Source organism: Salvelinus sp. IW2-2015, linkage group LG14 (assembly GCF_002910315.2).
Source record: "Salvelinus sp. IW2-2015 linkage group LG14, ASM291031v2, whole genome shotgun sequence".
Classification (NCBI taxonomy): domain Eukaryota; kingdom Metazoa; phylum Chordata; class Actinopteri; order Salmoniformes; family Salmonidae; genus Salvelinus; species Salvelinus sp. IW2-2015.
In genome coordinates, this window is record NC_036854.1 from 41,857,141 (window position 1) to 41,870,181 (window position 13,041).

A 13,041-nucleotide genomic window follows, 5' to 3' on the forward strand; every position below is an offset into this window, starting at 1 on the left:
AGACTGACGGTAAGGCCCTGCAAAAAAACGTTACCTCGTGAAACAGGAGCTATGTTCCACTGACTTGCCATAAACCAGTTTTTGTAAAATGGACAGATATAATTACTGTTTCACCTCACTGTTGCTGTGGGTGACCGTTGAAATGTTTGTTCCATAAAAAGCTTTCTTCATTCCATTGTGGCGTTTTAATAAAATAACCAATTAAACTCCTAGAATAATCTGGAATAATTTTAACATAATTTGGTCCTTGTGGCTGTGCCTCTATTGTTTACAGTGCCTTTATGGATGTCAACCTGTATGTCGCCAGGTAACCCTAAAGCCCAATCTTCCCTTCTCATCATCATCAACATCATCATCAATTATAGCTCTATGATTATTATGCCATTATGTTCTTGTTGGACAGTGATAGTCTATGAATATGAATACATTAACTTATTTGCAAACACACAAAACAACACACAGTCTATAATATCCGTAACTATCTATGTGGTGTAAATGAGACATGAGAACAGCAGAAACAGAGCTATAATTCACTGCTCAGCAATGCTCCAAGCACCTCTCCATCACCGGACATTCACCTGCACTATCCGGGCTGGGATTGGGACGGAACCAACCTGGAGATCGCGAACATTCAAGAACGAACTTAAGTCCCTGTTAATTCATGTCAAAATCCATGGTTGACCTCTTGTGGAGTCAGTATAAATGAACTATTCTGTTGTGCCTTCGAAAAGTGAGTCTAGTCATGCACGGCTGAGAATTATTCTCTTTCCAAGGTTGGAAAACGATCAACCTCACCAGTCATTCATTGTTGTTTCAGTGAATCTGGGTAACTGCGGATGAATTGATCGTTTACTCGACCTGCAGTTTTAGCCTGTCCCCGAAACTGTCCGCGGGTGGACACAGCCGAGCTCAGGTCGAAGAAGCCGCCGTCAGGGGGAGCAGATCAACGAGTAAACGATACGAAAAGGGTATCAAGATTGGTCCGGCAGCTTTATCCCCAGACGTGTTGCACTGAGTTAACCTAGACAAGTCGGAACATACTCTGATTGACACATTACATGGTAAAGGCAACATGGGTAAATGAATACTGAGTTCGGGGCCCAACGGGAAAGCGCAGCAGAAAATGAATGCCCTCTCAAGCTTATGTTAAATGTAGTCTTCCAGATATGATAGGATAGGTACATCTGTGATCGATTAGCACACAGATTAGAATTAGTTATCTCAAAATACTCCATCTTCAACGATCGTGGAATGCCACAAAAACTTTATGGCAATACCTCATGGAAATATTGCAACATTGATATTAACACAGGGAACGTTGCTTTTATCATCTCTACCGATCCCTCCAGGTTGGGTGCCGGCGCCAAAAGCACTATGCAGGTCGCGAAATAACGCAAGCTAATGAATCTCACATTTTGACAAAATGGAATTCCTGCTTTATGCAAGTCAGCGGAAACATAGCTTGCCTGTCACGTGAATAAGAGGTCTTTGGAGCATTGTAACGTTTTTGTTAGCATTGCTGAGATTATAGGCTCGGCTCCTTTCTCTCGCCGTGTGCAGTCCTTCAAATCTTCGTGCGATACACCACAATAACCAAGCAGTACAGATAATCTTGTCACCACGTGTTGTGTGCTCTCCGTGTGTGAGCGTGAAGTGTTCGTGTGAGTAAAAGAGGACTAATGTATTGGCAGCATTCGAATGATGTGACAACTCCCAACACGCGCACTTTCTGCAACGGACAAGAACACCAACTTCGTGAACCCACCACGCAGTGCATTAATGTTCGAACATGAGCTGAGTAAGGAATGTATTGAGTTTGTGATGAGGAGAGTGGAAGAAGATAATCGCGTCGAGTGAAGGCTATACCGATTGAGGTGTCATCTTGCGACAGACAGGGACAGTACAGAAACACTGAAACAAGATAGTAGCCCAAAGCCCACTGAAGTTACCTGTAAACACGATAATTATGATAGCCATTGTATAGAATAAGTAAACATCGTCGTATCTACAGAGGCCTTCGATGCAATAGAGTGTAGGAAGGGATGCGACGGTAATGTTGTAGCAAGAAACATTACCGCAACATAGTAGTGGTATTTAGGCGAGTTAGTACATAGTAGAAAAGTGTCCTATGAACTACAACAGTTCAAGATACGTGCTCACAGCTAGGAAAAATGGCAGAGAAGGCAACGCTGACCTTGGAGCTATCGGAAGTGTGAGTGTACGATAGGTTAGCAATTAAAGACAAACGTGTGAAGAGTATCATGGGTCAGTAGCAGAGCTCTCAAAGAACAAAATTCTTATTTACTGAATAGACGGGCACATCTACGCGGCGCCAAAACCCGATGCCGCCTAAACCAACGGATGGACTCTGGCCAATTGGTGCGCCGACTTTTGTGACTCCTGATCATCGGCCGGTATATATACAGCCTGAAATGGCACCCTATTCCCTATATAGTGCACTACTTTAGACCAGGCCCTATGGCACCCTAATTTCCTATTTATTGCACTACTTTAGACCAGACCCATAGGGCTCATACATATAGGGAACATATAGGGGAATAATGGTGTCACGCCCTGACCTTAGAGAGCATTTTTATTTCTCTATTTGGTTAGGTCGTGGTGTGATTGGGTGGGCATTCTAGTTTTCTAGTTCTTGTTGGCCGGGGATGGTTCCCAATCAGAGGCAAGCTGTCTATCGTTGTCTCTGATTGGGAATCATACTTAGGCAGCCTGTTTCCACCCTAGTTTGTGGGATTTGTCTTTGTATAGTTGGTTTTACGCTACAGAGCTTTACATTCGTTTCGTGTTTTTTGTTTGTTTTTTGTATCATTTGAAAATAAAGTAAAATGTATGCCACCACGCTGCACCTTGGTCTCCTAACAACGGACGTGACAATAGGGAACATATAGGGAATATATATGGAACATATAGGGAATATAGGGATAGGGGGTCATTTGGGACAAAACTATAGTCAGACAGTCATGTATTGTCAGAGGGGTTGGCTAAAAGTAAGCACACAGATCTGGACCAGCCTGTGAAAGATAGCTTCACTCTGATGTTAGTCTGGACTGGTTTAACTGTGAACTGAGATCAAATGACATGTCTGTACTGTGTCATTCTTCTGTCTCTATTCTACTTGAGTACCAAGCAGAGACGCACCAGGTCCCATTTTTACAGTCTTTGAAAGGACTTGGGCGGGGATTGAACTCCCAACCTGGCGGCAGACACTCTAACCACAAGGCCACTGAGTTAGTGATAGATGCAACTAGGCAGATTATAATTCGTATARATGTTTTCCACCCTCAGCCTCCTGCAACACAGAGATGAAAATGCAATRAGTGCTAAAATTAGCTGAGACATTTAATAAAGTCCTGTTTCCARTTCACAACTGGWGCCAGCTCGATTAGAAWTCYGGCTYGTGGCGCCGTTACTATGCAACCACTAAACTGATTGCTGCTGGATGCTGACACAAAGTTTAGCTAGCTTGTCTGGGKTTGTTTTTGTTAGCTAGCACATGGACAAGCAGTACTGCAGTAGTCAAACATGACACGAATTACCACCATAGCTYYATCCTTCATTCATTTTTACACTATACAATACATTTTTATGAGAACAGTCAGCTACAGATTTTTTTTAGCTAGCAAATCAGAGTTGAAACAAGCTAACTAGCTAACGTGAGCTTGCAGGAATTTTAGCTGACCATGTCTTATTGAAAGCTAGCTAGCTATAGCATATCAAGCATTTCCTATTGTTTCCTTGCTTAGCTAACTAGCTAATAGCCAATGCCATGGCAAGCAAGGTAGGGAATAAGGGTTGGGTTGCAACGGTTTACGCTAGCTAGCTAGCCTGTTATGCTAGCGCCGACGCTAACCGTTTAGCTAGCTAGCTAACGTCAGCAAGCTAAAGACATGGCTCTGAGTCTGGGTGGTAATGGGTAACGTTAGTTGCAGCATGGTGAGGGTGAATTAAATCTAGCTAGCTAGTTAGCAACATTAGTGTCTCTATTATAAAGAGAGGGTAGGAGTGAGAGGAATCCTGGGTTCTTTCAAAAGCTARTGCCACATTGATTACAAGTTGAAGTAAACATAGCGAACGAAGCCTGGACTGATACCAATTCCACCTGTTGTAGGAAATGTAGTTTCCAGATGCTTTAGCATGGACACACTGTATATGCATTAGTGTTTCTGGATTAAGTTTCTCTAACAGTTTTATCATCTCTGTCTCACACATGCACAAACACACACACACTGCTTTGGCTGTGTTGGATAACAACAGCTACAGTAGCCTACGGATTATACTTGTGTAGGGTACCAAACCACAATAGGGTGTAAATAAGCAATGGAGAAAGAATAACTAGGTAAGGGGTTTTGAATCATAAGTGCACACAGAGTTCATGGGTTCAAGTATAAGGTTGTTGTTATCTCTGATTGGATGGGCAGAATCATAGATACAGAACCTCTCTGGCAACCGAACCGATAAAACAAATGACAAGCCGGCTTGGATAGCAACTTACATTTGTGTTGGGACTATATCTCGTGGAAGGATGAAATATTCTTAATTAATTAATTTAAAAAAATACATGTCAATCATTATTTGAATATGTTGGTAACGTGTTGTATAAAAGTGATAATGCCCTCATAGCCGGTGTTTGGAGGATATATTGGCACGGTTTGCAAACATCTTCTCCGGCCTAACATCCGTGCCAATATATCCTACTAACACCGGTTTCTCGGTGAGTCACTTATGTCAGAGTCACTTATGTCTCTGTATAACATCCTTGCCTGCGCCTCCTCTAGAACTGACCCTGGATGGTGATTGTCTTGATATGACAGAGCAAATTATACGGTAATATCAGACTGTTGTGTATGTTTAAATGGTTACAGAGACTGTGAGTAGGAGAGAAGTTAACTTTAATTTGATAAGAAATGTGTAGTAAGCGTTTCTTAGATGACTATCAGTCTTCTTTAGAAGACGTGTTTGGGCAGTCAGTCAGACAATCTCATGCTACACTTTAAATCAGGGGTTCCCAAACGTCTTTTTTTTACTCGGAGCCCCCCCCCCCCTTCCAGCATTGGGGAACATCTCATTTTCTATCGGCACAAGCACTGTTCATCACAAACGGTTCACACCCCGCTTGTTAAAGCTTATTTCCTGCAATTCTACACATTTTGTCATGGGGTGCAAAGAAATTTTTGCAGTTTTAAAGCATTTTGTTGTTGTTGCAATTCTCACGATTTTGCTATGTCTAATGTGTATTCAAGTGATATTTGAGTGACAAAAGAATTACAACAATATCTACAGGCTTAAAAACCTAAATAAAAAAGTGTTTTACTTTTATTTAACTAGTCAAGACAAAATTCTTATTTACAATGACAGCGTACACCCGGACGACGCTGGGCCAATTGTGCGTTGACCTGTGGCACTCCCAATCACGGCCGGTTGTGACACAGCCTGGATTCGAACCAGGGTGTCTGTAGTGAAACCTGTCACACTGAGACGCAGTGCGTTAGGCCGCTGCTCCACTTGGGAGAGACATGGGCCAGTTGATCTGGACATTTCTGACAAGTTATAAATAGCTCTCTTAAGTTATGCGATGACTAACAGGACAAGAGGAACTGATGATGCACTATCCAAAAGGTCGAAAGGTCAATACCCACTTTAGAAAGGTTACAAAGGTCAGTCCTAGTTACTAAGGAAGTTAAGCGTAGTTACTACAGTGATAAATACAGGTGCACCTTGTGCTGGGGATAAATACCGTATCTCAGGGTTAGGCAACTAGATTCAGCCGCGGGCCGATTTTTAGTGGATGGTCGGTGGGCGAAACGTAATTACACTGAACAAATATATAAATGCAACATGTAAAGTGTTGGTCCCGTGTTTCACGAGCTGAAGTAAAAAACCCAGAAATGTTCCATACCCACAAAAAGCTAATTTCTCTCAATTGTTTTGTTTCAAATTTGTTTACATCCCTGTTAGTGAGCATTTCTCCTTTGCCAAGATAATCCATCCACCTGACAGGTGTGGCATATCAAGAAGCTGATTAAACAGCATGATCATTACACAGGTGCACCTTGTGCTGGGGACAATAAAAGACCACTCTAAAATGTGCAGTTTTGTCACACAACACATTGCCACAGATGTCTCTTGTTTTGACAGAGTGTGCAATTGGCATGCTGACTACCATAAGCCGCCTCCAACGTCGTTTCAGAGAATTTGTCAGGACGTTCAACTGGCCTCTCAACCGCACACCACGTGTATGGCTTCGTATATGGCGTCGTGTGGGCGACACAGGAGGTTGCTGAGGGGAGAACGGCTTATAATAATATCCGGAATGGAATGGAACGGCATTAGCCACATGGAAACCATGTGTTTGATGTATTTGTTACCGTTCAACTAATTCTGCTCCAGTCATTACCACGAGCCTGTCCTCCCAAATGTAAGGTTCCACCAACCTCCTGTGGTGGCGATCGGTTTGCTGATGTCAACGTTGTGAACAGAGTGCTCCATGCTGGCGGTGGGGTTATGGTATGGGCAGGCATAAGCTACGGATAACGAAAACAATTGCATTTTGTTGATGGCAATCAGGCAGGCAGACAGACAGTCAGACAATCAGGCAGGCAGACAGACAGGTAGACAATCAGGCAGACAGACAGGTAGACAGTCAGACAATCAGGCAGGAAGACAGTCAGACAATCAGGCAGGCAGACAGACAGGTAGACAGTCAGACAATCAGGCAGGCAGACAGACAGTCAGACAATCAGGCAGGCAGACAGACTCACATTAGCATGAGCTTGTTGTCAACAATAACCAAAACACATACTATTTGCAGGAATATTAGGGTGGAGTGTCTCTTGTTCAATATTGGGAAAGGGACTTACAGTTTCAGTGTATGCAGGTGCATGTGATTGGTGACCTGTGCTTCTACACCTGCATTACTAGCTGTTTGGGGTTTTAGGCTGGGTGTCTGTACAGCACTTCGAGATATTAGCTGATGTACGAAGGGCTATATAAAATAAAATTGATTGATTGATTGATTTGCGATACTGTGTGTGTGGTGTGTGTCTGTCTCTCTCTCTGTATGGGGGCGGTAGGTAGCCTAGTGGTTAGAGCATTAGGCCAGTAACCGAAATGACTGTGGTACTGTGTGAACACTGCACAGACCTCCAGGTAAAATGAACATGAGATGCACCTCAACAGGTTGTGTGTTGTCATGGAAAAAGCCCTAAAGACTCCGCCACCACCGGTGAAACGGTGGAGTTGGCAGAGAGGAATCCCACAGACACTCATTCTGTGTCCCTCCTTCCTCCATCCTCTCTTTCACTCCCTTCCTCCATCCTCTCTTTCACTCCCTCCTCTCTGTCTTGCAATACTTTCACCTATCAGTTAAAAATAACAGTTTATATAGCAACTGTACTATCAACACTGACAATCAAGACCATTTTGATGCTCTAAACATAGGCTATTTATTTACAGCATTTGAGCACCCACATGCATGTGACACTCACCCATATGTAGACACACACACACACACACACACACACACACACACACACACACACACACACACACAATACAATACAATAATACTATACACATCTAGATGTGTATAAGAGACAGCACACACACACACACACACACACACACACACACACAATACAATACAATAATACTATAAATTGTATAGTCTTTGGTAATATAATCATTTAATTGCCTTATTACCGGTATGTAATTATTTCCTGTAATATTTTCTACATGGTCTGATGATTTTGTTGATTGAGTTACTTTCCTGGCTGCAGTACAAAAACCAAACACAAGGTCGCGCTGTTGTATTAAACCCACTGACGTCGTAGCCCTGCGACATTTTCAAAATGGCGTAATCTGAACAAAAACAATGTGGTGCTGAAAATATAGGTGGGAAACGAGAGGATTTCGTTTCATTCACCGCACCGACAACTTTAAATCCTGCCACACTATGACGGTGTGCAACTTTTGGATGCAAGGCCGGTGTCGATATGGCGACAAGTGTTGGAATGAGCACCCAAAAGCAGGCGGTGGCGGCTACGGTGGAGAGTACAACAGCCGTCCCCCTCAACAGTCCAACAGAGGCGGGGGAGGAGGTAACGAGTACCTAGTTGTAGTAGCTAGTAGATCTCAGTCTTTTTCTGCTAAGGAACGATTGAGAACGGAGATCTGATTTCGTTGTTTTTTTAAACACTACTGATTCCACACATCGTATCGACGCCTGTGTCACACGAACGCTTCAAACGCACTGACGTTGTCATAGCGCAAAATAGTACGCAGCATCATCTGGATATGTGTGAAACATTCACCTCCTGCTACCATTTCTGTCAAGCCGTCTATGCATACAGGTTGACGCATACGTTCGATAAATCCAACATATGCACCACAAAGAACGRAATGCTGCAAGGCAAACGCAGCGTTTCATTGGAAATGAATGTAATTCTGGTGTACCAACATGAGGGACACTGTCGGTGTGTTCTAAGCGTAACAATACTACGCGATGATGACGTTCTAAACTTCAGACGTCACACTGTCATCTGACTATCGGATTATAACGATGGCAAAATGATGTGAGATTTGAATTTCGTGGTTGCAAGTACGATTAGCAAATGTGTAATTTAATTTCGCAAGTTTGTATCATGATGTGTGAAAGACTTAACAACAGTCGCAAACTTGTAATTTGACATTTACAGCTAATCATGGCTCTCTTTTACTACGCTGTTATTATCTATGTGTAACCGATGTGAAATGGCTAGCTAGGTAGCGGTGGTGCGCGCTAATAGCGGTTCAATCGGTGACGTCACTCGCTCTGAGACCTGAATTAGTTGTTCCCTTTGCTCTGCAAGGGCCGCGGCTTTTGTGGAGCGACGGGTAACGATGCTTCGTGGATGACTGTTGTTGATGTGTGCAGAGAGTCCCTGGGGCGAGGACTGTTACATATGCATAGTCACTTTAATAACTCTACCTACATGTACACACCACCTCAATTACCTCGACACTGGTGCCCCCGCACATTGACTCTGTATATACCCCCGTTATTTTTTATTTACAGCTGCACTTTAATTATTTGTTATTCTTATCTCTTACCCTGCTGAACAATCCAACCATTTTGTTATTGTCATTGATGTAAATGGGCAATTCATATACAATATCCAGTTCATAATCATTGACTGTAACACCTTTAGGGTCCTGTGGTGATCTGGCAGCGTGTTGCTTTCTAGTGTTCTGACTCCCTTTACACCTGAAATGCAATAAGAAAAACAGGAATAACAATACATCTAGTCAGGCAGTAACTAGGCTAACACTCATGTCAAATGATACCCAACCAATACATCTAGTCAGGCAGTAGCTAGGCTAACACTCATGTCAAATGATACCCAACCAATACATCTGGTCAGGCAGTAACTAGGCTAACACTCATGTCAAATGATACCCAACCAATACACCTAGTGATAAAATAATTTATAAGGTTTAAGTTAAATGATTAAATACTTCTACCCAGAAACTTAACCAGTAGGGATTAGAGGTTATGTAGCATGGATAAGGAGTAATTAAAAGTATTAAACATGAGTCCAACTAGATTGGACTGGGAGAGAGAGGAATGTGTGTATGCTTAAGAAAACACCTAGAAACAATTAAACTATGGTTGAACCGACCCGGCTATAACTCTGGGAAGATAAGATAGGACAGGGAACACCCCTCCAGGTTTCCTTTATCTGGGGGGGACTGGAACTGTCAGCTGGGTAGTGAGAAACTGTGGGGAGAATTGTAGAGAAGAAGATAGCTCTCCTAATGTTAGTGTGTATGTGTGTGCGTAGGTTAAGAGAATGTTATAAAAGGAACATCTTTGTATATGAACGGGAGTGCTCTCGTGAATAAACTTGGATTTGACTAATTGTAAGCTGGGAATTCTGTCTGTTTTATTTAAACCAGAACTTTAAACACTCTGGGTTGCAGACCGATTACGATAATTGAAATGTATGATAATTGATAATAAAATTCTATATCACCTAGTCAGTCAGTAACTAGGCTAACACTCATGTCAAATGATACCCAACCAATACACCTGGTAGTCTTTATCTCTGACTCTGGAGTCTGTTGCTATGTCTCTTCTCATGGAGGCTTCTCTGTTCAGAGGAAACATGGAGCATTTTGTGGAGGAGCTCTATTTACTATGCGCTCTTCCGGGACAAAGTGGATCAACCGGTTGTTCCAATGCAACAATTGTTTACTGGTAGAGGACTATAGAGAAGAAGTGGTACAGGGCATTAGGCTGCTTCCTATCGTGTTACACCAGAACAAGGGGACTGTCGTAATCCATGCGGGATCTATACTGAACAAAAAATATAAACGCAACATGTAATGTGTTGGTCCCATGTTTCATGAGCTGAAATAAAATATCCCAGAAATGTTCCATATTGACATAAAAGCTTATTTCTCCAAAATTGTGTCCACAAATTTGTTTGTGAAATTTTCTCCTTTGTCAGGGTAATCCATCCACCTGACAAGTGTGTCATATCAAGAAGCTGATTAAATGGCATGATCATTACGCAGGTGCACCTTGTGCTGGGGACAATAAAAGTCTATTTTAAAATGTGCAGTTTTGTCACAACACAATGCCACAGAAGTCTCGAGGGAGTGTGCAATTGGGATGCTGACTGCAGGAATGTCCTCCAGGGTTGTTACCTGAGAATTTAATGTTCATTTTTCTACCATAAGCTGCCTCCATGTTGGTTTAGAGAATTTGGCATTATGTCCAACCAGCCTCACAACCACAGTCCACGTGTATGGCGTTATGTGGGCGAGCGTTTTGCTGATGTCACCGTTGTGAACAGATTGCCCCATGGTGACGGTGGGGTTATGGTATGGGCAGGTATAAGCTACGGACAATGAACAAAATTGCATTTTATCGATGGCAATTTGAATCGCATTTTTACTTGTGAATCTCTTGTTACAAATTTACAAAACTTTCTACAAGATTACGAATCTCTTGGTAACGTGACAACAATGACAGAACAATGTACAGATTAAAAAATTTACAGCAGAATGTTCATACTCGTAAATGGATTTGTAATCATTGTGAAAATAAATAATGCTTGCAATTCTTGTTGAATGTTTTCAAATGTCAAAAGTTCAAACGTTTACGACCGTTAAATCTTTCACACATCATTATACAAGCTCGCAAAATTACACATTTGTGAATCATACTTGCCCCCACATCCTGTGTGCGACCACGAAATACAAAATACAATCTCATGTAGTTCCGTCACCATTATAATCCATAATCCCATAACTGACAGGAGCCGATTTGTGCTGTAAGTTTCTTTCTTTAAAAAAAAAATCAAGATATTTCACCTTCTTTGCAGGTGGAAAGATCGCAACATTTTTTGTAAAGTTTTCTTCGGAACACTGGCTACATTGTATTACTAATCTTTTTTAAATTATGAGTTTCGATTGGCTGTTCAGTTTTTTAAATGTAACATTCTAAATCATGCAATGGAGCCACCGTCTTTTGTAAATGTTTTGTTAGTAAAAAAAATAAAATAATTCTAGGTTGCTCGTTTCAAAGCATAGATGGTTTAATTTTTTTATAAATGCAGCTTTAAAATTAATTTGGTAGGTTGGTGTGAAGGACGGGGGAGTCAGTGGATCTGCATTTTTTTTTTAACAGGTTTTATAAAGCAATAATAATGAATCTTCGGAGGCTTGAGTGTATGTCGTGGTATGATGCTTATGAATTTGGAGCATGATGACGTGGCTATAGAATTTCGAGGTATTGATGACGTGTGTATGGAATTTCGGAGGCATTGATGAGTGGTATATAATTCTTCGGAGGCCATGGATGCGTGGTAATGATCGTATTCGGGCCATTGATGACGTGGTATGATTTCGAGGTACGATTGATGACGTGGTAATCGAATCTTCGGAGTCTTGTATGATAATGAATCTGGGGCATATGACTAATTGAATTCGAGGCCAGATTGAGAACGTGGTTAATTGATCTTAGGAGTCATTGATGACGTGGTAAGTGAATTTGAGCGATTGATCGTGGTAATGAATCGGATCATTGTGCCAACCGGGCCATTGATGACGTGGTAATGAATTTCGAGGCCATTGATGACGTGGTATGATTTGAGGATGGAGTTGTCTTCGGAGGCATTGATGATCGTGGTATGATTCGGAGGTCATGATAGAGTGTAATAGAATTTGTGGAGGTATTGTATACGTGGTATGAATCTTCGGAGTCATGTTTGAGTGGTATGATTTCGAAGCATGGTGATGATGTGGTAATGATTTTGGGAGCATTGTGAGTGGTAGATATGATCTTGGAGCATTGATGAGTGGTAATGATTTGGAGGTCATTGATGAGTGGTAATGATTCCGTAGGTATTGTGAGTGGTAATGAATTTGGAGGCTTGCTGAGTGGTATGATTTGGAGGTATTGATGAGTGGTAATGGATTTGGAGGATTTGATGCGTGGTATAATTTGGAGGCATTGATGATGGTATGAATGTCGAATGGAATGGGAGGTTATTGAGAAAGAGATTTATGTTTAAAATAGAAAGAATTATGGTAGTCAAGAATGAGATAAAGAATGATAAGGAATAAAAACAATCAGACAAATAACTGAGGGTTTAGTACATTAGAAGATTTGGAAGTGGTACAAGTAAGAATATAGCTCCTACTATCCTATCAGCGTGGTGGAGGTTGAGAGTGGTGCTGAGGAGGATCTAAAGAAGGTCAGTGGAGGTTAAAAACAGACACCACACACACACTCACACTAACATTGATTAGCAGGAGACCGATGTCAGGCTTCAGTGTATCTAACCGCTTCCTCCCTCCTTCTTGCTAACCTTTCTTTCTCTAACTGCTAACAGGCTGAGGTGGATGTTGGTGCTGTGATACTGAGAGTGCTAAAGTTCATGATCAGTAGGAATATACACTGAGTGTACCAAAACATTAATAACGTACTGCTCTTTCCATAGACATAGATCTGACGTTCAGTGAATCCAGGTGAAG

At 41.8% G+C, this 13,041-nt stretch overlaps 1 protein-coding gene and 1 pseudogene across 1 annotated transcript in view; both read left to right on the forward strand.

The window, feature by feature from the left end:
* Positions 1-13,041, forward strand: part of LOC111973562 (partitioning defective 3 homolog) — an 807,950-nt pseudogene that overhangs the window by 668,843 nt on the left and 126,066 nt on the right.
* Positions 7,843-13,041, forward strand: part of LOC111973088 (nucleoporin NUP42) — a 16,499-nt gene continuing 11,300 nt past the window's right edge. The window contains 1 exon segment of the mRNA XM_024000280.3: positions 7,843-8,117. Within this exon segment, the coding sequence (XP_023856048.1) occupies positions 7,973-8,117 (145 nt within the window). The 5' untranslated portion in view covers positions 7,843-7,972.